The 21,948-nt window shown below is 40.7% G+C and overlaps 1 protein-coding gene across 1 annotated transcript in view; it reads left to right on the forward strand.

Annotated features, from left to right (window-relative positions):
• The window catches only part of GPHN (gephyrin), a 280,857-nt gene that overhangs the window by 61,263 nt on the left and 197,646 nt on the right, over nucleotides 1-21,948 (forward strand). The window contains exon 2 of the mRNA XM_084288411.1: nucleotides 19,507-19,585. Within this exon, the coding sequence (XP_084144537.1) occupies nucleotides 19,507-19,585 (79 nt within the window). The remainder of the gene's footprint in view (nucleotides 1-19,506; nucleotides 19,586-21,948) is intronic.

Consider the following 21,948-nt stretch of genomic DNA (forward strand, 5'->3'; position numbering starts at 1 on the left):
GCATTTCCTGTAGCTTTTCTCAAAGGCAGAATTTTGTTGTTGCAGCTCTCAGAAAGGTGGCTCTCCAGCCAGAGCTTCCCCTGGCAGCGGCTGCCGTCAGCCTCTGCCCTGCCTCTGCCCTGCCTGCCGGCAGCTGGCGGGCACAGAGGTGCGTTTTAAGGTGTGTTTTGTGGTGTTTTAAGGGCTTTGCAATTCCTTGTCCTAGTATTGGCTTCGTCCGCCCTAGCAGCAAGGAGCGCTGAGAGCGTGGTAGTTCTGAGAGCTCTGCTGAAGAGGTGAACGCGTTTTCTTTTCTTACAGCTCTGTGCTTCCAATCCAGTGAAAGGAGGCAGGCTGGCAGTCAGGAAACCTGTACAACTCTGCAAATGCATAGGCGGATAATAAGTACAAATGGTTTTCATTCTTACCAAGCATGGACGTGCCACTTGAGATAAACACATTGCTTGTTCCTATCAGACAGAGAAATGCATCCTTGTGTGAGAAAATGACTTGCTGGAGAAAGGTATCACCTTGTTACTCCAGGACTGGGAAAAAGGCACCTGATGAGTATCACTGCAATCTCCAGAGTTCCTGCTGGTCACGTTTTCACTGGTAGGCACGCCTGTGTGGTGGCAGGGTGCAGGGTCCCGCTGCAGGAGAAGCCGAGCTCCCCGGGAGGCTCCGTCCCTGGGTCCCTGCCTGCCCCGGGGGAGCGAGGAGCGCTCGGCAGGTGGGCACAGCCATTTGTTAATTGTGGCAGGTTTGTTCTGAGGTTAGCAGCGGGAGCTCGTTTAATTCCTTGCGTGTTGATTTAGAGCTGCATTGTATCAGTGCGGAAATGTAATCATTCAGCTTATTTAATATGTCACTACATACTTGTTTTTTTTAATGGCAAACTTCATCAAAACCAGAAGGGAAGCCCTCCTTCCTCTCCGTGGAGCCTGTGATGCTCCAGGGATTCTCAGCGCTTTCAGAAGACATCCTTCAGAGCTTTCAGAAAGTAAATAAGGTTCAGGACTGCTGCCTCACACAGTTTTGATTGCAATTTGTCTCTTTTCCAGATCACAGGGTAGTTTTATTACTTACTGGTCATAAACCAGCAATTAGGATTGGTGATTTTAGACCCGTGTGCCAGAAGCCATTTTTCATGTAGCCACCTGGAAACATTTGTCTGAATAAATGGCTTGTGTCTCCTCCGTTCGGCATTGAATTATACGGAGATTTTGACAGCAGGCATTTCCTCTTGCCTGTTTCTGCTCCTCAACAAAAAGAAGGGAAATATCTTTTTCAGGGGACATTTGAAGACGTGTGTAACATCTCCTCACCTAACTTATGATAAAAGCATGGGAGCTAACGTGGAACTTAAAGGCTGAACAGCTGGGCCCCAGGGCGCTGATCAGCAGCCCGTAGGGAGCCAGTGGTGTACCCCAGGGGCCAGCCTGGCCCTCAGGTCAGCACAGGTGAGGCTGCACTTGGCCTGACTTTTTGTTCATACCTTGTAACAGAGATACAACAATACATAGAGCGAGGAAATTACTGTTTTTGCAGGTTAAGTCATTTGGTAAATAAGAATCTATTGTGATCTATATGATCTGAAGCCTAACTCTTCAAAAGATAAAAGAGGAACTGAGATAATCCTGCTGCTGCTTTGTGGGATCCCGAAAGGGTGGCTTGCCCAATAGAGTTAAAGCTAAAGGAACTTAGTGAGAATGGGAGCTTCAAGATTATTTGTGGATAGCATGGTTTGTGGGTGACACAGTGATCTGGAACATGAAGTATTTACAACGACGAGTGTGCTAATAGGAAGTGGCATTATTTATTGCAGCATCAAAAATGTACGATTTGTGTGTGTATTTGGCACTTCTAATCTGTAAATCATTTTTTCTTTAAAACAAATAAACAAACAAGGAAAGTGTGTAGAGAACTGTTCCTTGTGTTCTAATAGTGAAAATTGTCTCTTAAAAAGATCTCTTCCTTCAACTTAAAGAAGGCCAGCCAACTTGGCACTGAAGACAAGACCTACATTGCACATACAGCATTTGGATAAGAACCGATACAACTCGTTAAAATATTTATGTTTTTCAATTTTACAGGTACAAGCAAAGAAATTATTGATAAATTTTCTGTAATAACCAACAAAAAGCAGGAACGATTGTTTCCTTTCCAAAGCAAATGTAGATATGAATTACTGGGATTTTTGTTTTTGTTTGAAATCCATTGAGATACCCTGAAGCTGGAGTCATGGTTGTGTCTGTCCCATCTTTCGGAAGAAGAGAAAGTCCTGCTTTTTTTTTCTTGTAAATGTGAAATGAGATTGAGATAAGGCTTTTTGCACGCTTCATTTATTTTCTTAGTTTTTACGAATTTTAAAGACCTATAATTTACAGATATGAAAGTAGACCAAAAATCTAGTATTCTTTAGAAAGGTTATATGTATTGATTTTTTTTTTTTTTTTTAGCTTAAGTATTACATACTTAAAAGTACGTAATACAAATGTTTGTATGGAAATGTTTTAAAGTTCGTAAGAAATATTCATGGATCCTATTTTTTTCAGTTTTCCAATTGTTTCTTGCATCATAGAAAAAGCACGTAAAATTTTGTAAAGCAGTGAGATTTTGTAAAAGCTTGTGTATGAATGCTTGTGTGTACAGAGAAGGAAAAGAAAATCAGCCCAAACTGATTTACAAGTCACTAACATAACTGGAAATATGTCAGATCTTTTCAATTTTAGATTCCAAGTTTCTTGAGCTTATGAGGAGGTGTATGCATTAAAATAAGAAAACAAAGTTCTCCAGTTACATCGCCTTCCAGCAGCCCTGCTCTGACTCCCTGTATTGTTCGTGATTTCTGGGTCTGCTCTTCTGTAGCCATCTGTTCACTTCCCAAAATAGCACTGCTTGTCTCTCAGTTTAGAATTTTTCTCATTATCCTTAATACATTGTAACTTCCCTTTGAATGAAACTAATTTTAATACTGATTTTTAATATATTACGGAATAGTCAAACATTAAATAATTTAACAACAACATTGAAATTCTTAATTTCAACGTGGTTGGGGATATTGAATGTTAGAAGTAATTCTTTTTTTGTGTGTTTTTTGTTTGCTTATTTTTTTTTATATTGTTCTAAGTATGACTTTGTTTGGCACTAGACAAATAGAAAATCATAATTCCACCAGCAGACTGTAAAGCAGTTCCACACAGTCACACAGGAGGAAATTCCAGATTCAGCCCATGCTCGCAGTGGTTCGAGGCCACGCGCGTGTTGCCTGATTGACTGGCAGCTGATGGGCTGCAGTGGCTGCGAGCCTTGTCTGCGTACGGGCACTAATTTGCCTCTCTGCTCTTCAACCGCTGATTTTTCCCTTACTTATTATCTTACTGTCATTGACATCTCTAACTTTCTGTAATGACTTACAATCTTTAACATCTTTAATTTTGTAAAATTTGCTTGAGGTTGGTCATCAAATTAAAATATATATATATATATTTGAAAGGGGAAAAGAGACTTATCAGGTCATTTTGACCTCCCACCCAGAAGGGTGTTTTGCACCTTTTTGTCCATTGTCTTGCATGAGCTACGGCTGGAAACAAGTCTGTCAGCAGTCTGAGCCAGCAGGGGAGCGCTCTTGGGAACCTGCAGACTTCAGGATTGGTACAATTTCCTGTGTGCCCTTTTACTGGCAAAGCAAATAGAGGTTTTAGTGGTGAGGGAGGAGGGACAGCTTGGTTGAGAAGGTTCTAGTCCATCACCCTCTTCATGCCCGTTGTCTTCCATCGTCCTTTTTGACTCCAGAAGCTCGTGCGTTGTGAATGCAGCGCTGTCTTCTCTTGGTGCTTCATCACACACGCTCCATAGATCGGCTGCTTGCTTGCTGATCTTCTGCAGAAGATTTTCAGCTTCCACAGCAGCTGTTTTGAGTTTTGCATAGCATCTGAGAATCGTGCTTTTCTCTGACTATAGCCCTAGTCCATGGCCCTGCTCTTTGCATAAAATAGCAGAGGAGTCATACCCTTTCTGTTAAGAGCTGTATGGAGGTGATTCCTTGTGTGTGACACACAAGGGGAACAGGGCATGAGGCTGTGCTTTTCCAGCTGTCTGCTGACTTTTGGGCTGCCTTCTCTTGATGAGATTAGATTCTATTTATATAACTGCAGCATATTTATCTTAGAAGCCAACGAGTGGATGGAATAATTCCATGAGAAATTTGTTTATAGTTTCATGTTGAAATACAAGTCCATTAAAAAAATTTCAGCTCTTGCTGATTTGATGTTTGTTCTATTGTGAAATGACATTTAAGTGTGTTTTGGCTATTTAAAAAGCTTAAAAAGCTCCTAACCCCTTTCTATGGAAACAGAAATGTTATGTATTTAGCATATTAATTAATACAGCACTTGGTTAATACGTACCAAGATAAATTTGATTTTGTACTGAAGTAGACTTGCAGAGTGATTAAGCCAAACCACATTGGCTTCTTAGTGGTAAAACTTCTGATGTCTGAGAGAGAGCAGCAGATCAAGGAGACTGAAACAAACAGCTACGTGCCAGCTGCTACACAGACTGTGAAGTCACTGCTCTGTGGTTTGAAGCACAAAGCATCCAAATTTAACCCAGAACTTAAAAGGCAATTGAACAGCAGCGTCTTGCTCAGACATCAGATTTTTGGTTAGTTTGTCCTTTATTTCCCTGTTAGGTATTTTGGAAACTATAAAATAGATACAATAACACTGAAATACATCATGTATTTCATCTATCTACCTATATATCTATCTATCTAGGCATCCTGATGCTTTTTCATATGCTTTTACATTGTCTAACTGATGGGCATTTCTCTATTTTTATTTTTTATTTTTTTTGGTTTAATCTTTATTGCTAAGACAGTACAAATGCATTAATTATCAGAAGAGGAAAAATGTGTGTGTTATATTGGTAGAAATTAGTTTTAATCTACAACATGTTATTTGCCTATTTCTAAAGACCAGGCTGAAGGTTTCTTTATTTGAGAGGGAATAAATGAATTCTGAGGTGCTAACTCTAACATCTGGTGTAAAGTGTGTTGTAGTCTTAATTTATAAAATCTAAACAGTCATTGGTGGCATTGATGGCCAGGGACTGTTAGCCATTCCTGTTGTTCAGGTTGCCTAATGCTTTTCTTTTATAAAATACTCTCTTCATTTTTTACTGTTTAATCTGATCTTTTCTATTCTGCATGTTTTCATTCAAGCCAAATTATTTTTTGGAAGCTTTCAGCTATAATACCACCCAGGTTTTTCTTAAATTTTGTTTCATTTCTGAGACAAAAAATAAAATATGGCTTTGCATTTAGATTAACAGTATAGGTGACCTTCATCTAGAGATTTTCTGGCACGCCACGCTTCGCAGCAGGGTCTAGAGATGTTTTAGAAACTTGCTCTTCCTGAAAAATCTCCTAGTTTTGACCATGTTTTAAGCTTTGGTGTAGCAGCACGTTTTCACCTGTTCAGTGGAGACTTGTTCACAGCTTAATCTCCAGTGGGTTTGGCTTCAGAGGGAGCGCTTCACCTGCCACAGCTGTTCCTGGGGATCAGGGTGAGCGTGTGCCATCCCCCCGGCAGGACCAAGCATCTTCCACGCTGCTGCAGCTGCTGCATGGCACGGGGCTGCACAAGCAGAGGGCTTGCTGTAGGGATACAGATGTGAGAAGGGATTTCCCCTGCTTGTCCTGGCTCTTTGGGTCTGGCAGGCTGCATCCTACTTCTGCTGCATGGATTTGCAGGCAAACAGAGGAGGAGATAGATGTATGTTCTGAGTGAGGAGGGAAATAAAACTAAAAGCCAACAAGCTATTCACTTGGGTCTGGTTCTGAAAGTCCGTGTAATTTCATTCAGGAGGGGTAACTGCTACAGGGGGTGATGTGGGAACTACTGGACTGGCATATGTGATACATCTCGGCCACTTCCTGAAGGCTTCTTAATGCTTTCCCAGGGTATGTGAGCAAGCTAAAGAAATCCTAATCCCCCTTCCAGTTTAAGCGGTTGCAGGTAGGCTCAGCAGAAAGCCCAAACATAATCAAAGTACAGATCCTAAGGAGACGCAGACGTCGTGGCTGTTGACACTGTTGTTTCCGTAGTGAAGGAGTCCTCGCTGTGGCATGGTTAGCAGCCGACTGAGTCGTGTGATAATTCTCTTCCAGGTGGCATTTAGAGCCCTTCTGCATGGGAAGAGCAGCAGTGTTCTCGCTCAGCCTCGTGAAATGTTAGCACATTAAAGGGGGATGCCACGAAGTGCCATTTCTTCAAAACAAAGATAAAGCATTTCAGCTCCTAATGTTTTTGCAAGCTGCCGGGCTGGAATAATAACAGGGTTTATATTCTGCTGAACAGGAGGAGGTCAGGTACTCCATAAAAATGCCTCCCTGCCTGACCCTGCCTGTTAGAGGTTGTTTTATAGCCAAGGCACCTGTGCTGGTGGCTGCTTCCTCTGCTCTCCTCAAGGGCTGCACACAGAAGTGACCAGGGAGACCGAAGGGAGGCCCTCCAGCCCCATGGTTTAGGAAATGAGAAGCTTGAAATTAAATTCTCCTATGCCAGCTTCATTTCTCTCCGTAGATGCCTTTCAGATATTTAAAATGTGAAGGAGAACACACAGTAGGCAAAATGGGGGAACAAAATGGACCTGCATAATAAAGAGTGCATATTCCAGAGAAAAGTCACCCAGTTCGTCATCAAGATCCTCAATTACTTTTCCAGTCAAAATGATGAGAGCTGGCAATACCTTGGGGGTGTGTGTGTGTCTTTCTAGGTGGGGGTGATCCAGGGAGTGTTCAGCGCTGCTGTGTTCTCTGCAGCTCTGTGCAGTACTTTGTGCTGCGTTGTTTTTTTAAAAGCATTTGATGTTTCAGAAAGCAATGTTAGAGCATCCCATTTAGGGTGTTTATAGAATCTTTCAGGATGCTATTTATAGAGCCTTAATTTATGTGGTAGTTTACTCTCCACCTGTTGGTAACATCTGACAGTATTTCCGTATTTGCATTCTGTCGGCCTTCCTGCCTAGCTCGAGACACTGCAGCACTGTAAAATGCGGTGCTTGCTTCAAAACAGCAGCTCTGAAAGGAAGGCGATGCTTTGCTGGCCCTTCTGAAAGTGAGGCAGGTCTTACAAATTATTTTAATGGGACATTCACAGGAGTTTTCAGCTTGCTGATGCTGTTGCACAATGTAGCTAGAGGCTGCAAATGCTAATAGCATCTAATGTTAATAGCCTCCCTTTATCTGTTTTGGAAGCCAAGTTTGTGCATTAAAAGCACAGTAAGTAAACATGCTAAATGTGAAACAGAAGCCTGTTTGTAGAGTCACGGAATGCATGTAATTGAGGTGGGAAGGGGAGCTGTGAAGGCCAACTCGTCCAGTGCCCTGCACGACAGAAGCCTGGGGAGATGGGGTTGTTCAGGGACTGCTCCAGGTCTGCACTTCCACCAGGGATGGGGCTTCCACAACTGGGCTGGGCAGCCTGCTCCAGCAGCTGACCAAAATGAATTTTATATACAATTTATATTTAAAATTTATATTTACCTGCTTGCAGGTAGTTATTTGGTGGATATCTACAACAATTTCATATATAGGTATATATATGTAATTGTATATAAAGTAGCAATTAAAGGAGGGAAGATATTTGCATACGGAGGTCTTTCTTTAGGAAAGTCAGTATTTCAGATAAATGGAATTAGGATTTATTTATAAATGCAAGGTTTAATCCCTATTTTATCATTTCTGCAGTCAACAGTACAAAAAAATCTTTTTTCCCACTGATAAGAACTATTACTTGCTGTTTCATGAATACTTTTAGAAACACTGAATGTTGTATTTTTTGGAGGTAAAATCTCTTCCATTTCTAGTTTTTGCTAAGTTCCTCCTGCTTAAGGTTTTACATGAATAGTCTTCCCTGAGGAGAATACGAGTAAGTAGCAAGAAGTCGGCACAGTTCATTAACAATATCTGTTACCATTTCATAATTTACTGCTGCAAATGCGCAGAAGTCAGTAGTGGAAATCTGGGCAATTCAGGGAATCTGCATACCAAATCTGTGCGCCACGCATAGCGGTGAGTTGTAACACAGCCTGTTGTATGTTTTTGAATTGAGTGCTGGCTTTGAGGAGAGGATTTCCAGAATGAACTAGTAAATTGTGTGATGTGTGCTGTTTCCCAACCACTCAACAGCCCATTTACAAGGGATTTTAGCAGTATTGAGGAGCTCAGGATACACTTTTCAAAACTAACTAACTAAATAAATAAAGTTTAGCAGAGATGTGTTTCCTTCTTTCCCAGTCCTTGACCAAGCAGGGAGGATACAGAGCACGTAAGACAACCAGGGTACCTGTACGAATACAAATTAGGCTTTTGGGAGGGCCACAAGGACACGCCACTCTTCTTGCCACTGTGTCACGCCCAGACTAGGGATCATAACCAAACCTCCACAGCCATCGGGACCGAGGCAGCCGCAGGTGCCATGTGGGTGAGCGTAGGTCAGAGCCTGTGACTCTAAGCACCCTGGCTTGCCAGCAGGCAGGCACATGCTGCACAGGGAGGCAGGAGCCAAAGCGGGGCTGTGCTGCTGTGCCCATCTCATCTCCCCTCTGGGGCTGCTGCCTTGCCCCCTGGGTATGTCGGGCAGAGCTGCTGAGGGGCAACCCCTGGCATGCTCCTTCGTGCCCTGCTCCGTGCTGCTAAGGGGGGGCTGCTGGGTTTCTGTCGAGCTGCAGGAAATTTAAACAGGAGAGGAGCGAGTGTTTCCATGGCGTGTTATTGTCCTGCAGATGCCAAGATGTCGTGCTGTGGTCCTGACAGCTGATTGATTTGATTCATTGCCCCTGTAAGGCAGCAGATTAGTGCTGACAGGCTGTATAGGCTTTAAAGACTTTTCCCATTTTATTGCTTGCTGTAGGCTGAGAGTGAAACATTGTTAAAGATTTGGAATTGGCCAAGAGAGGGAACTAATGGCTAAATGTAAGCAGTCAAATATTAGACAAGATTATCTCCACCAGAGAATATAATTTTCTGTTCAAGGGAAAAAAAAAAAAAAAAGTTGTATTTATTAACATCACACAAGACAGGGCCAGCAGTAAGAAGACAACATTTGTACATTGCAAAAATGTGTTTAGGAGTAGCAAAGACTGTGAGTCACTGAAAGGAGACAAAGCAAGTTAGGTAAATGTGCAACATGATGACAAAAAATCATGTTGAGGTAGCAAAAACAAATGGGAGGAATAATCCTGACTGCTTATTGCATTAGTGATTCTAATTTCATTGTAACTAATAAGAAATGCAATTTTGAGCATGGCTAAAATACAGCAGCTCAGCAAGAATACAGAACAAATAGGAAGTTAGGAGTTTAAAAGCATGAGGAACGTGCCCAGGAAGAAACTTGGAGTTCTTCTCTGGAAGAAGAGGGTTGTGCAGTGCTGGAAGGCACTCCTGTTCCCTGTCTCATGTAACAAGCAGAAGACCTGCAATTAAAGCAAGAGCATTTTAAACTAAAGACATATTTTTTATGCAATTATTTGTCTTTTAAAATCATTGTTTTAAAGTACATAAAGAAAACTATCTGGTGATAGTTGCTTTTTAAACAAGCTCTAGGACTTGCATTAATTCAGAAGTGAGTGGAAGGGAAGACTGGGCACTGAGGCCCTGGGGAGCGAGGATTACCCAAGTGCCAGCAGGTCTGTTTGCATTCACCTGGGCAGCAACGCAAAGCCACGTTGTTGTATGCCGTAACGTGAAGTGTGGCTTCTTAAATCATGTCACTGACTGTGCAAGCCTGAGCTCACAGGTCTGTAAGAAGCTGTCAGTGTTCTGGGGACAGAAGAAATGGAGAGGTCACGGGAGGGGTTTATGTAAGAAACACGCAGCGTTTGTGGATAAAACATGTCATTCTGAAATTGAAGTCGAGTTTTTCTTGTAATGATTGTGTTTTTTAAGCTGGCACAATGATGTGCAATGTGTTAGCACAGGCATACTTGACAAAGTGCATCTAGCTGAGATTGATTATAGACTTGATTAGGGCACATTGCAACCAAGAATCCATGTAAGCTGCATAACTGTGCCTGGATAAATGCTGTGAATTGTTTCAGATGTTGTTAAGAAAATAAATGTGTTTTGCAAATCTAAATAAAATACGAGAAAACTAAGATTAGGGATAAGAATTTTATGGTTTTTAGAGTAATGAAAAAAACTCTCAGGCATCCATTAAAGAAATAAGCAAAGCTGAAAATCAAGACCTCCCTGTAAGGACTGCCATTTAAAGGAGCGGTTCTTGTCATCTCTTTATGTACAGCTGCTGCAGTCTGGGATAGGACTAATGGTGTCAGAGGAGTCCAAAAGGAGGTGTTACTCCTCAAAAGGACTTAGGTGTTTTTCTTTCTTTAGTGTGGTTGTTTGTTTGTAAGTCTTCTCTTGCCCTCTCTTCCATGTGCTGACTTCCTTTTTGTGGTTTACAGCCAAGGAAGGTGAAGCAAAAACTTCATATTGGAAGTGGTTGCTGAAAAAAACTTACTTCCAATGAAAAGTAATGGGGTCCAAAAGGAAGCATGCCATCACAAATTTAATACTCATAGCTGCAAGGAATTTACATTTTTATTGGGTACAAACAAATAGAAGTATTGATAACGTGACATCTCCAAAGATTTGAATGTCCTTGTTGGCTTGAGGTTTTCCTTCTGAAATTCACCTCATTACTGCAGAGCAGATAGTGTGGTTGAGTTAAACCTCAGGCTTGTTAGACATGAAATGAATATTAGATTAAAACCCAAGACAAAATCTAATGCCTAAGGCCACACAAATATTGTGAAATTTAAATGATAAATCATTCAAAAGAGCTGTAATCTACTAGACTAGTGGATACACAGAAAAAACGGCTCATTTAATTGCTGTTAGAAAATGTGAGAAACCTTGGCAGGGGAAGGAGGGGCTTTAGAGTTTCATAGTCGTAAGAGAAGTTTCAACATAAATTTTCCAGCATTAGCAAACTTTGTGTAGGTACCCTCATGTTGAAGAATAATTCCTGTCATCTAATCTATTCCTGAGTCTGTTGGGCACCAGCTTGTACAGTTTCCTTGCCCTCACTGTTCTTAGAGAAAGAGTATTCATGAGGTTTCACCCCCTATCTCATGGAACATTTGTTTTATTTCTTAAAATATTCTTTCCTTTTTTTTTTTTTTTCCTGTGCAACACTATCCTTTATTACTTCTCCTTCTGTTTTTATTTTGCTGATGTATTTATATAAACACATCAGCTTCAACCATATCATGGTTTCATTTTGTGAACCTAATCAAGAAGGCTCTTTTAATCTCCTTTAAGATGTCCTTCTCTTCTTCATCACTGTAGTAGCCCTCCTTTAATTTCGCTTACAGGTGAAGTTACTGATTCCCTATGTTTTTCTGTAAAAAAAAAAAAAAAGTTTGTATCGATTCCCTTTTTTCATGTCTAAATGTATTCCTGCTTTATGATCACCCCATTTTTCACAAGGTCATCTGAACATTTCTCTCCTTGTTTTTCTGGGAGATGATCTCCTTTATATAGTAGTAGTTCTTTGTCAGTCTTTGTCAATCTTTGGCATTTTGTAGTACTTCATCTGAAGGGCAGGGAAAGAAGACTTGCTCTGCTCTGTGATCCAATAAAGTGTGGCTTGAAGAGATCACTATGGAATACCCTGAGGGATATCTTCTTGAAAATATACTTTTACTTAATGTAGTTATACTTTGAAGTTCCCTGTATTTCAGTGTATCTCAAAACTATGAAAAACAAAGCAGATGACAGATCCAGTCATCATGTGTGAATGCCAGACGTATGCAGGGAGTCCAGCTAATCCTTGCAGTCCTTCTGTATTTTAGGTCTGTGAAATGACAGCTGATAAATAGTTTGTCTGCTGTGCCAACCTCTATCTGGTCAGACAGGATACGGACGGATGTATTGTGTTGGGGTTTGCTGATGGGGCAGAGAACACTTACGTTGGGTGGATTTTGGGGAATGGGATTAACCAGGTTAATATAAGCTTGTTCTTGCTCTTGTCTGTTGAGAAGTTTTGTTTGGGAGTAAATTGTAATACATGAGTTGAAATTAGATCTAGTCTTGATATGATAGCTAGTTCTGAATGCCCGGTGAAAATGAGCATTACTACTAAGTGGAAGTTACTGGGTTGCTCTTTTATTTCAAACAGGTGAGTCTCGGCAGTGTAATGTCTTTCAACCGCAAGGTCCGTTTGATAGCTTAGAGAAGCAGCATTTATCTCCCTTGGTTTTCCCATCACATTTTTACGTTGCTCCGTATGATAAAGATTCCCACCAGCAGGTAGCGGGTTCTTAGGGAACCAGGCTGCATTATTTTTGCTACTCACAGACAACATATTTTCTTAGCAGTTCCAAGCATTTGCAATTTGCGTACAGACTAGCAGTTCTGTTCATTCTGTAAAAACGTCACAAAGATTTGTGTGCAGATATGCAAGTAGTAAAAGTGCTGCTCGTATAATTAATTGGCTGTCTTCAGCAATAGATCTGGTGAAGGTGCTACAAAATTTCTGTAATGTGCCATCTGTTTTATCTGTGTTTTTTGGCTGACGTGCAGTCACTCGAAAAAAAGAATGGCAGTAGCAGAGAAAGAGGGTTCAAGCAGGATATTTATCTCTGATGTTACTGATTGTGGAACAGGCGAGGTGCCTGAAAAAGCATTTGAATGGTAAGAGCATCCATCTTTACATTCATAAAGTATGCCTATAGGACAGCAGTTCTCTGTCTGCAGGAGACTAGGCTTTTAAAAAGAGATGTTCTGAGGTCTGAGAAAAAAAAAAAAAAGTTACCTTTTCACATCCTAAAGCCTAAGCTTCTTTAGCAGTCTTTGTTGTTAGCACTCTGTTTTGAAGTCTACCATATGTGCAACTATGATAGGTAAAAGTGGGTGCTTGCTACAGTGTGTGTGATAGGGCCTCTAAAAGCAAATTATTTGAATCCTGTTCAAATAACCACCTAAATCTGAAATGAGACTTCTGAATGTTTTATTGCAAGCAAAACCAGACTAGAATACAATGCTGTGCCAGACCAGTACTGTCCATGGCACCCCAAATATATTGAATACTTATTGTATTTTCTCAGCTGCTGAATGAATTCAGCATTAAAAAAAAACACCCTAAACATATAAATGATTGTATAAAAAGAAGGGTAAGGGAGAGAGTTCTGTTACAGGAAATCTGCTAAAAAAATCAATACTGCTACAGACAGATTGCTACAGACAGATGAAGTCCTGCTAAAAAGAACTGAGCTTATCACTAAGAGATCTTATCACTAAAAGACAGAAATGTAAGAAATTGATATGTAATACTTCAATGTATACTATTAAATATTATAATGATCTATGTATTTTCAGAAGTAATAGTACATCTCAATTATCAATTATTATCCTTTTGAGCGAAGTATTTTTGGGATGATTTTTATCAAGGGGTAACCACAACTAGTCTAAAAACAGTTCTGGTTTGTGAAAACCAAGAGGGAAATCTGGAAGACTATAATAGTTTTGAGTTTACTAGAATTGTGTCTTTTGGTATCAGGGGAAGCAAACGTTGTAATGAATTTTCTACTATAAGATAGCTGTTCATTTTTTGAAGTAACAGTTGTATTTTTTCTAAAGCACGTTGTTGTGGTTCCACTTGAGTGGGCAGCTGAGCTCCACCGCAGCCGCTCTCTCACTCCCCCTCCTCAAAGAGAAATGGGGAGAAAATATGTGAAAAGGGCTCAAAGGTTGAGATAAGGACAAGGAGATCACGCAGTAATTACTGTAGTGGGCAAAACAGACTCGGCATAGGGAGACAGTAAGATTTATTGCTTATTACTAACAAGCTAGAGAAGTGAGAAACAAAGGAAAGAAACCAAAAGCACCTTCCCCCCCATCCACCCTCTTCCACCTCCTCCCCCCGAGCGGCGCAGGGGAACGGGGGAATGGGGGTTATGGTCAGTCTACAGCACTTCTTCTCTGCCGCTCCTTCTCGGTCACTCTCGTCCCCTGTGCTGTGGGGTCCCACCCACGGGATGCAGTCCTTGATGAACTGATCCGGCGTGGGCTTCCCACAGGCAGCAGCTCTTCCAGAACTGCTCCAGATATGGGTCCGTACCACGGGGTCCATCCCTCAGGAGAAAACTGCTCCAACCTGGCTCCCCTACGGGCAGCAGCTCCTGCCGGGTCACCTGCTCCTGCGTGGGCTCCTCTCCACGGGCTACAGGTCCGGCCCGGAATCTGCTCCGGCAGGGGTCTTCCACAGGCGGCAGCCTCCGTCGGTGCAGGGCCACCTGCTCCACCGTGGTCTCCTCCACGGGCTGCAGCGTGGAACCCTGCTCCACCGTGGTACTCCATGGGCTGCAGGGGGTCACCATGGTCCTCACCACAGGCCGCAGGGGACTTCTGCTCCGGCGCCTGGAGCACCTCTCCCCCTCCTTCACTGACCTTGGCACGTGCAGGCTGTTTCTCACTCCCTTGACTCTCCCAGCTGCTGTGTGGCGCAGCGTTTTTTTTTCCTGTCTTAAATATGCTCTCACAGAGGTGCAAAGCAACATTGCTTATTGGCTCAGCTCTGGAAAACAGTGGGGCCCTTCCCAAACATGGGGCAGCTTCTAGATCCTTCTCACAGAAACCACCCCTATGGCCCCCTGCTACCAAAACCTTGCCACGTAAACCCACTACACATGTGATATGAAAATGACCACTGACAGCTGTAGCTATGGAAGTGCTTTGCTCTAAAGAGGTCTCTTTCATTTTTTGGGAGGATGCTGTGTGTGTTAAGTTTTAAAGGGCTATCTTATTTTAAAATCGTTGGACATGTGGAAAAAAAAATCTGGTGAAGTTCACAACTTATATCCTGCCTCCACTTGAAGAAAATACTAGTTTACCTTCAGAGTTAACAGCTTTTTTCTACTTTGAAAACCATCAGGCTAATAATTCATTTTCCTTTAATATGGTTTCATTTAAAACTTTTAAGGAAAGAAAAGGGCAAAAATGATATGGGCATATTTAGAAGTTCACAAATGTCAAGTGGGAAGGTCTCATAACCATTGTAAACTGTTTTTTTTTGCACATTAGAGTGTGAATGGTGATTTTAACCTTTTCATACAGGATTTTGTACACTGTGTAATTACCAGGTGAGAACTAAATTCCCGTACTGGCTTCTCATTTGCATTACTCCTCAGCATAAGGCTGGACTGTGGTCAGAAACTGAACCTCAGCAATGGAAACTAGGAGGTGAATTTAGGAGGAAAGTTGGGAGAATTGGAGCTATTGCTAAAACCTCTTCATTCCTTTTGGTACCTTTATCAAGTCACTTTGAAGTCGAATTGTTGCATGGAAGTTTACAGACCTCTCCTTAGTGTGATGTTTTTCAGACCATATTTTTCCATGATAGGAGACAAATCAGTCTATGCCTCTAATATGCATTGTATGTGCTCCGTGCATTTTAGGGAGCTTTTTTAATTCTCATTTCTCCTTGTCTGTAAGAAGGTACGTGGGGGGGCTGTAATACAGATCAGAAGCTAAGCCACGTAGCATGTGTGTACGTGTTCAGAGGGGAACAGCTAGCAATTCTGTATCTCTACATAAAATGTGTACTCAACATTGTTTAAAATAACAACTTACCCTTCTGGGGTTTTAAAAACCCACCACACATTAAACTTTGGAAGAAGGCAGTAAAATCCTGTTCATGCAAGTCTCCTACTGAAGTCTCTCTGATTGCACTTTAAACACAAGAAGCTGGGTATGTCCTTTGTGAGTGTCGTACAATTTGTGGCAGTGATGCAGTTTCCTTCTGCCTTTTCTTCTCCTAGACCTGAAAGTGCCATTGATCATGCCAGATCATTCTGACCTTTCTGCCATACCATCAAACACAGTTTCACTTAAAGTCCTGTTCAAAATAAAAGGCTTGCATTTCAATTCAATATTTCAGAGTATACCCACTTTTAAAAAAGATCCATTGTTGATTTACAGTTTCCCAGGCAGTGAGAAATACTTTAAGAATTCTGTTTTATTGTTTCAATCCTTTGTTTACTGTGAAAACTTGTTTTTTTCCCTGTGCTAGAGTTTGCAAGGATGTGAGGGAGTGTGACTGTGCTTGTATGCAGGTCAGTGAAGTACTCTGAAGTGTTCCTGTGAGAGCTGTTAGTCCAACGTCGTTCCACTGAATTATTTCCTTTCACTGGAAACTCTCCCATTGCTACCAATTCTAGTGATTTAGCTGGCAATTATACTCAAATGTTAGTTCTCAGGTGTTTGTGATTTTTTTTTTTTGGCTTTTTTTATTTTTTATTGATAAATATTAACCAAACTGTTGGAACTTCTTGATTCTTAAAAGTAGGTTTGAGATTTTTAATATTTATCTGAGGTATCAGTGTTTTCTGATTCTGGCTACAACACTAGGCTAAAAAGAGGCTTGCTTGCAAATTCGCAGCTTCTCAATGTTTTGACTACTACAAAATGAGGAGATAGAGTTGAGGCTGTTTTCAGTGTCCAGATATTTTACTTGAGCTAGTCTTTTTAGCAAATGCTGGTAATGCTTAGTTTTGCTAACTAGAGGAAGGCTTTGAGGTTTTCAACTTCATTCATAAAAATGGCATTATAATATTAGGGTTGAGTTTAGACAAATAAGACAAAGCTTCTGGCAAATCTGGGCCTTCATTTTAAACATTTATTTCAAACACATCTTGTTTTATGAACTGCTTGAATTATATGCAGACAAATATCAGACAGTTTTACTGATGAAATACTTCTATATTGTTATTCTTTATTTTCCTTTTTAAGAAAAGTTTTAGAATAATTGTGATAGCATCTTCTGTTGTAGTTGTGATTACTTCCAATAGGGAGATTTGGAGGAGACAGTAGAAAAATGCATCACGTTTAGATCAAATATTTCAAAGAATCACAGAATCATTTAGGGTGGAAGAGACCTCCAAGATCACCTCGTCCAACCTCTGACCTAACACTGACCAGTCCTCCACTAAACCATATCACTAAGCTCTAAATCTGAGCATCTTTTAAAGAAAGACCCTCCAGGGATGGCGACTCCACCACCTCCCTGGGCAGCCCATTTCAATGTCTCACAACCCTTTCGGTAAAGAAGTTTTTCCTAATATCCAACCTAAAACTCGCCTGGCACGACTTTAGCCCATTCCTCCTCATCCTGTTGCCAGGCATGTGGGAGAATAGACCAACCCCCACCTCGCTACAGTGTCCTTTAATGTACCTACTGAGAGCGATAAGGTCGCCCCTGAGCCGCCTCCTCTCCAGGCTAAACAACCCAGCTCCCTCAGCCACTCCTCCTAAGACTTGCTCTCCAGGCCTCTCATCAGCTTTGTTGCCCTTTTCTGGACTCGCTCCAGCACCTCCATGTCCTTCTAGTAGCAAGAGGCCCAAAACTGAACACAGTATTCGAGGTGCGGCCTCACCAGAGCCGAGTACAGGGGGACAATCACTTCCCTAGCCCTGCTGGCCACACTGCTTCTGATACAAGCTGTTGGCCTTTTATTTAATGCGTTAGAAATGTTTGATCTGTCAGTAATGACCAAAACATGATCAACTATTGTTGCTGTTCACGCTGTGTGGTGTTGGCATAGGAGATATGTCAGTACACCACTAGTGTCAGATTTAGGACCAGTCAGTAGGCAGGGCATTCTGCTTCCTGTCTCGTTGCTGAACTTGACAAGAGACAAATACAGACTAATCCCCCTAGCTGTGGCTTTTTTTCTTCCATAAAATCTAGAGTGGAGGTTGTTTGCGAGTCTGCTGCTCCCTGACTTGCTCCTTTAGCTCAGCAGTTTGAGATTTTATATTCAAGACTCTTGGGTTCCATGAAGTAGTGGGCCTGGAAATGAAACATTTCTGAAGGCCCAGGGTGTTCATGGGGAGCTTCCCTGGCAAGGTAAGTAGCTCCTGCTAGCACTACAGTTAAATTTCAGTTCAGTGTAGTGATTGTGAGTAAGTTGTCTCTGGAGGAAGAAGCCAGGAGTCCTGAACTTTGTTGGCACGAGCAGCTGCTGTAAGCCCGAGGCTGAGAGGTGATTACCTCAGCGGCCCTGGGGGGGGTGTCCTGGCGGCCTTGTTAGGCTCCCTGGCTGTTAGAGCGTTGAGGTGCCAAGCAGGTAAACTTGAATGTTACCAACATTTTACAAGTATGTCTGTTATTACTGTCATGTACTGTTAGCTGTCAGGCTGTGTGAGAGGACCCTCCCCGCCCCAGCCCTTTCTTTAGGAGCCCTGTCCTCCAACAGGCCGGCAGACTTCAGGCTCCTGAGGCGCATGGGCAGTGAGGGTGCAAGCTGAGGGCTGGCCGGTACGAGCACTTGTGGTTTTGTAGTGAGCTGGTGGGGCTGTCACAGTGTGCATCGTACTCTGTGCAAATAAAGAGCATATTTTGGGAACAACGTGCATTTTTTCGGTGTTGATGATGCACATGAATACTCATAGATGTAAATTGGAGAGAGTATCACAATTAGAGAGAAGTAGGAGCACGTGCTTTTTGCAGATGATTTGAAATGCATTCCCTTTCGTCAACTGTAAGAGAGGCTGTGTTGTGTATCGGAAAGCGAGCAGTAGTGCATTTCTTCACAAGCTTCGCTTGGTCTGTCAGATTACTTTGCTAATTACAGAAAATTCATCTTTACACTGATTTTGCCATATCACAACCTCTGTGTTCATCAGAAAGTTCGAGGTAGTCAGAAATAAATATAACTCCTTTGAACTGAGGCTGATTTATTAGAGCATTTGTACCAGCACTTTCTTTCAACCTCTCAAATTGACTGTCACATTGAGAGAAATGAGCCCATGTGTGAACGGAGTACCTGTGCTAATACAGTTAGCAAAGAGAAAGGATTTGGAGTTTCAGGGGTGAATCGTATCATTTTTTTTATGTAGTGAAGAAAACAAAAACACACTAATATTCTTTTAGACTTTGTGAAATTTACTGTGTTGCAGTTTCCTTGATTGTTGCAGTAAATAAGGTTGCTTCATATGAACTTTGTAAGTTGATTATAAGCCATTTGGATAGTTTTTTGCTCTTAACTGTTTGTCTTGGCAATTGCTTATATTAAACATCTAACTCATGAACAATTGTAATCTACAATGTTAAACACATAGCAACTCACTGTTTCTGATTAGCTAAAGAATACAGAACCATGCATGATTAAGGATTCTCCTGTTACTTGTGTCAGTATCTGTGTATATTGTGCATCCAGGGTTGCTTTGGAGACTTCGTGTACATGCAGATGTAAAAGTACTAAGGATACTAGGTTGAAGCTGCTTATTTTTATGTAATCTGTGATATATTGTTTATCACTTCCCATTCAGTTGACTTACCTTAAAATTAGGTGAAATGTTGCTGAAAATCAGACTTCCTATGTGAGTGTCAAATTACACACTACACCCAAAAAGATTATTAGTTAATCAACAGAACCACATTTCATTCTTAAATTTCCACCTCTTTTGTTTCTCTGTTTTGTTTTGTTTTGTTTTAATTTTATTTCTATTTTTTTTAGTGAGTGACAGTTGCTTCAGGAACCTTGCCGAGGATCGTAGTGGGATAAACCTTAAAGATCTGGTCCAAGACCCTTCTTTGTGAGTATCTGGCTCTTATTGCTAAGCAAAGAAAAGCTTCTTCATGATATCATTGTGAGTAGTTTTGTCATTATATCAGTAGTATGATGTACACTTACTGCTTTGGTGATAATATGTTTGCCAAGTTGTGAGGCTTTAATACAGGCACATATTATTAAAACCATGTTTTCTATCTACTTCTGATCATGAGCTAACATCCAGTAAGCACATACAGTAAAGGGTATAAAGAGCAATCACCAGAGGAAAGAGATTGTATGTCCAAGTATTTCTGTGGAAGAACTATATGTACGTTGTCACCCCTCTTTGTTGAAGTAGGAGCCACAAGGAGATTACTGGATAATTGTTATTGTCAGTTATCTTAATGTTATTTTTTTTTTTTTTTTTACTTTGTACCTGATTACATACAGCTGATACTCATTCCTTTTTCCACTACTTATTTTGATTCAAGTGTATGGATGATCTACTTCTTTACTGCATGGCAAGACTAGTGCTCTTCATCTGTGTGGTATCTTCCTCTAAAATAAAATTCAATCTCATGAGCTCTGAGCCAGACTTGAATTTTAGAAAACTTTTGTTTATTCTATTCAGTTAATTTTAGTACTGGCTGAAAATGTTCTTGCTAGTGTGCCCAAGTGTACCACCTGTTGTGGAGGGAAGGGAAGGAGAGGAAAAAAATCACATCTTTTTAACAGGAATAATAGTGCATTCATTCCTCAGTGAGTCCTAACATGATGGAGCCTGTATGGCAGCAGAGCACATTTTTTAGCAGTGTTTGGGAAGTAGTAGAAAAGAAGGCATATTTGACATCTTATTTCATTTACAGGTGATTTTTAGTAATTGAAGTGAATGCAGAATGTTTTGTCACATTGACACAGATAAACGGCATTATGCATGTATACATGCATTATTGGGAAACTTTTACGTAGTATATTTAATATATCATAATTTATGCTTCCAAAATGATAGAGGTACAGGGGACAAGTAGAATTGTTGCTTGAGATTCACAGAATGAATGAAAGAAGAATTTTTATAGAATTTACTAAATTTTAAGTGTCAAAATTGAAGGACTTCATTTTTAACCTGAATTTGTCTTTGAGGTGTTTTATTTTCCCATTGATAATTGTATGTGTTGTTTTGAGCTGCAAGTAAGCTTATATGTAGCACACAGTTTTGGTTTTGCACCTGTGGAGATTACCTTCAGAAAGCTACTTTTGTTGCATTTGGTGTAGAATGATTCTCCATGCCATTTACAGAAAGTGATGAAATCTTCCAGTTTCCTGCCCTGAACATAATTTACATGAAGATTGCAATATATTATTATAATCTTTAAAATAAAATAAATGGATTTCTGTTGCTTATGACATAGAAGTGTAAGTGACTGCAAAGTACCCCTTTTTATCACTGACTTTGAAAGATTGGATACAGTCAAAAACTTCCATTAGTTATCAAGGACTGTTATGACATTTCTATTGTGTGACAGGAAATAATGCAAGAAAAGTCGGCTTCTTTCTGCCTAATGATAGGACTATATATACTTGGTTTTGTCTTTCCAAATTGACATTCTTGCAGTTTTAGTACTGAGTGCCTATTAAGAGTTCTTGCAAGATGTTGTAATTGTGTGAATGAGTCTTCAAATACAAAGAAGTAATCCAACATTTAAGGCTGTATTATTCAGCCCAGCCTTCTGTATCTGACTTTAAGGTGCCATGGTTTCTGAATCCTTCACGGTGCACGAGAAACGCAAAAGGATAATATGGGGCTGAAGAATGACTGTCAGTCAGAGATGTTTTAACCTTTTCTGAAATAAAATAAAGTTTATTTTAAGACTTCAGAGTATTTGGCTAAAATTTTCACCTGCAGTGGTTAAATAACAAAATAACATTTAGTTCATCCTCTTTGACAGTTTAATATCTACAGTTTAGGATTTCTTTGGTGCTCATTCACTCTGACTGTAGATCAACTGCCTCTTTTCTTTGTAATCTGATATATCTCATACCAACATCAGATTTACATAAAAAAAAATCTGGTGCTCTCTCTGCGAAGGCCTCTGTCACTTGAAAGGTTTGGAGTACATTTGTAATGTGTGACACCAATAAAGTAGTTTAACAAAGAGAGTGCAAAAGTTTCTAGGTTCATTAGCATATAAATACTTGATTGGCGTATACATTTAACAGGAGTTCACATTAAGAGCAGATAGGCTTGCAGTCAGGGTAGAAATACAATATAATACGCCTAGAGCATGGTATCAAAAAAAGTTTGTGTTTTTCTATTAGGATGGTTTGATACATCATATAAAATACATTTTTGAATAGTGTCCATCTCTTGTGAGATTTAGCTCTTTGTTACAGTTTTCCAAACTGTAT

The sequence above is a fragment of the Netta rufina genome (genome assembly GCF_964035555.1).
Source record: "Netta rufina genome assembly, chromosome: 5".
In the NCBI taxonomy this organism is placed as follows: domain Eukaryota; kingdom Metazoa; phylum Chordata; class Aves; order Anseriformes; family Anatidae; genus Netta; species Netta rufina.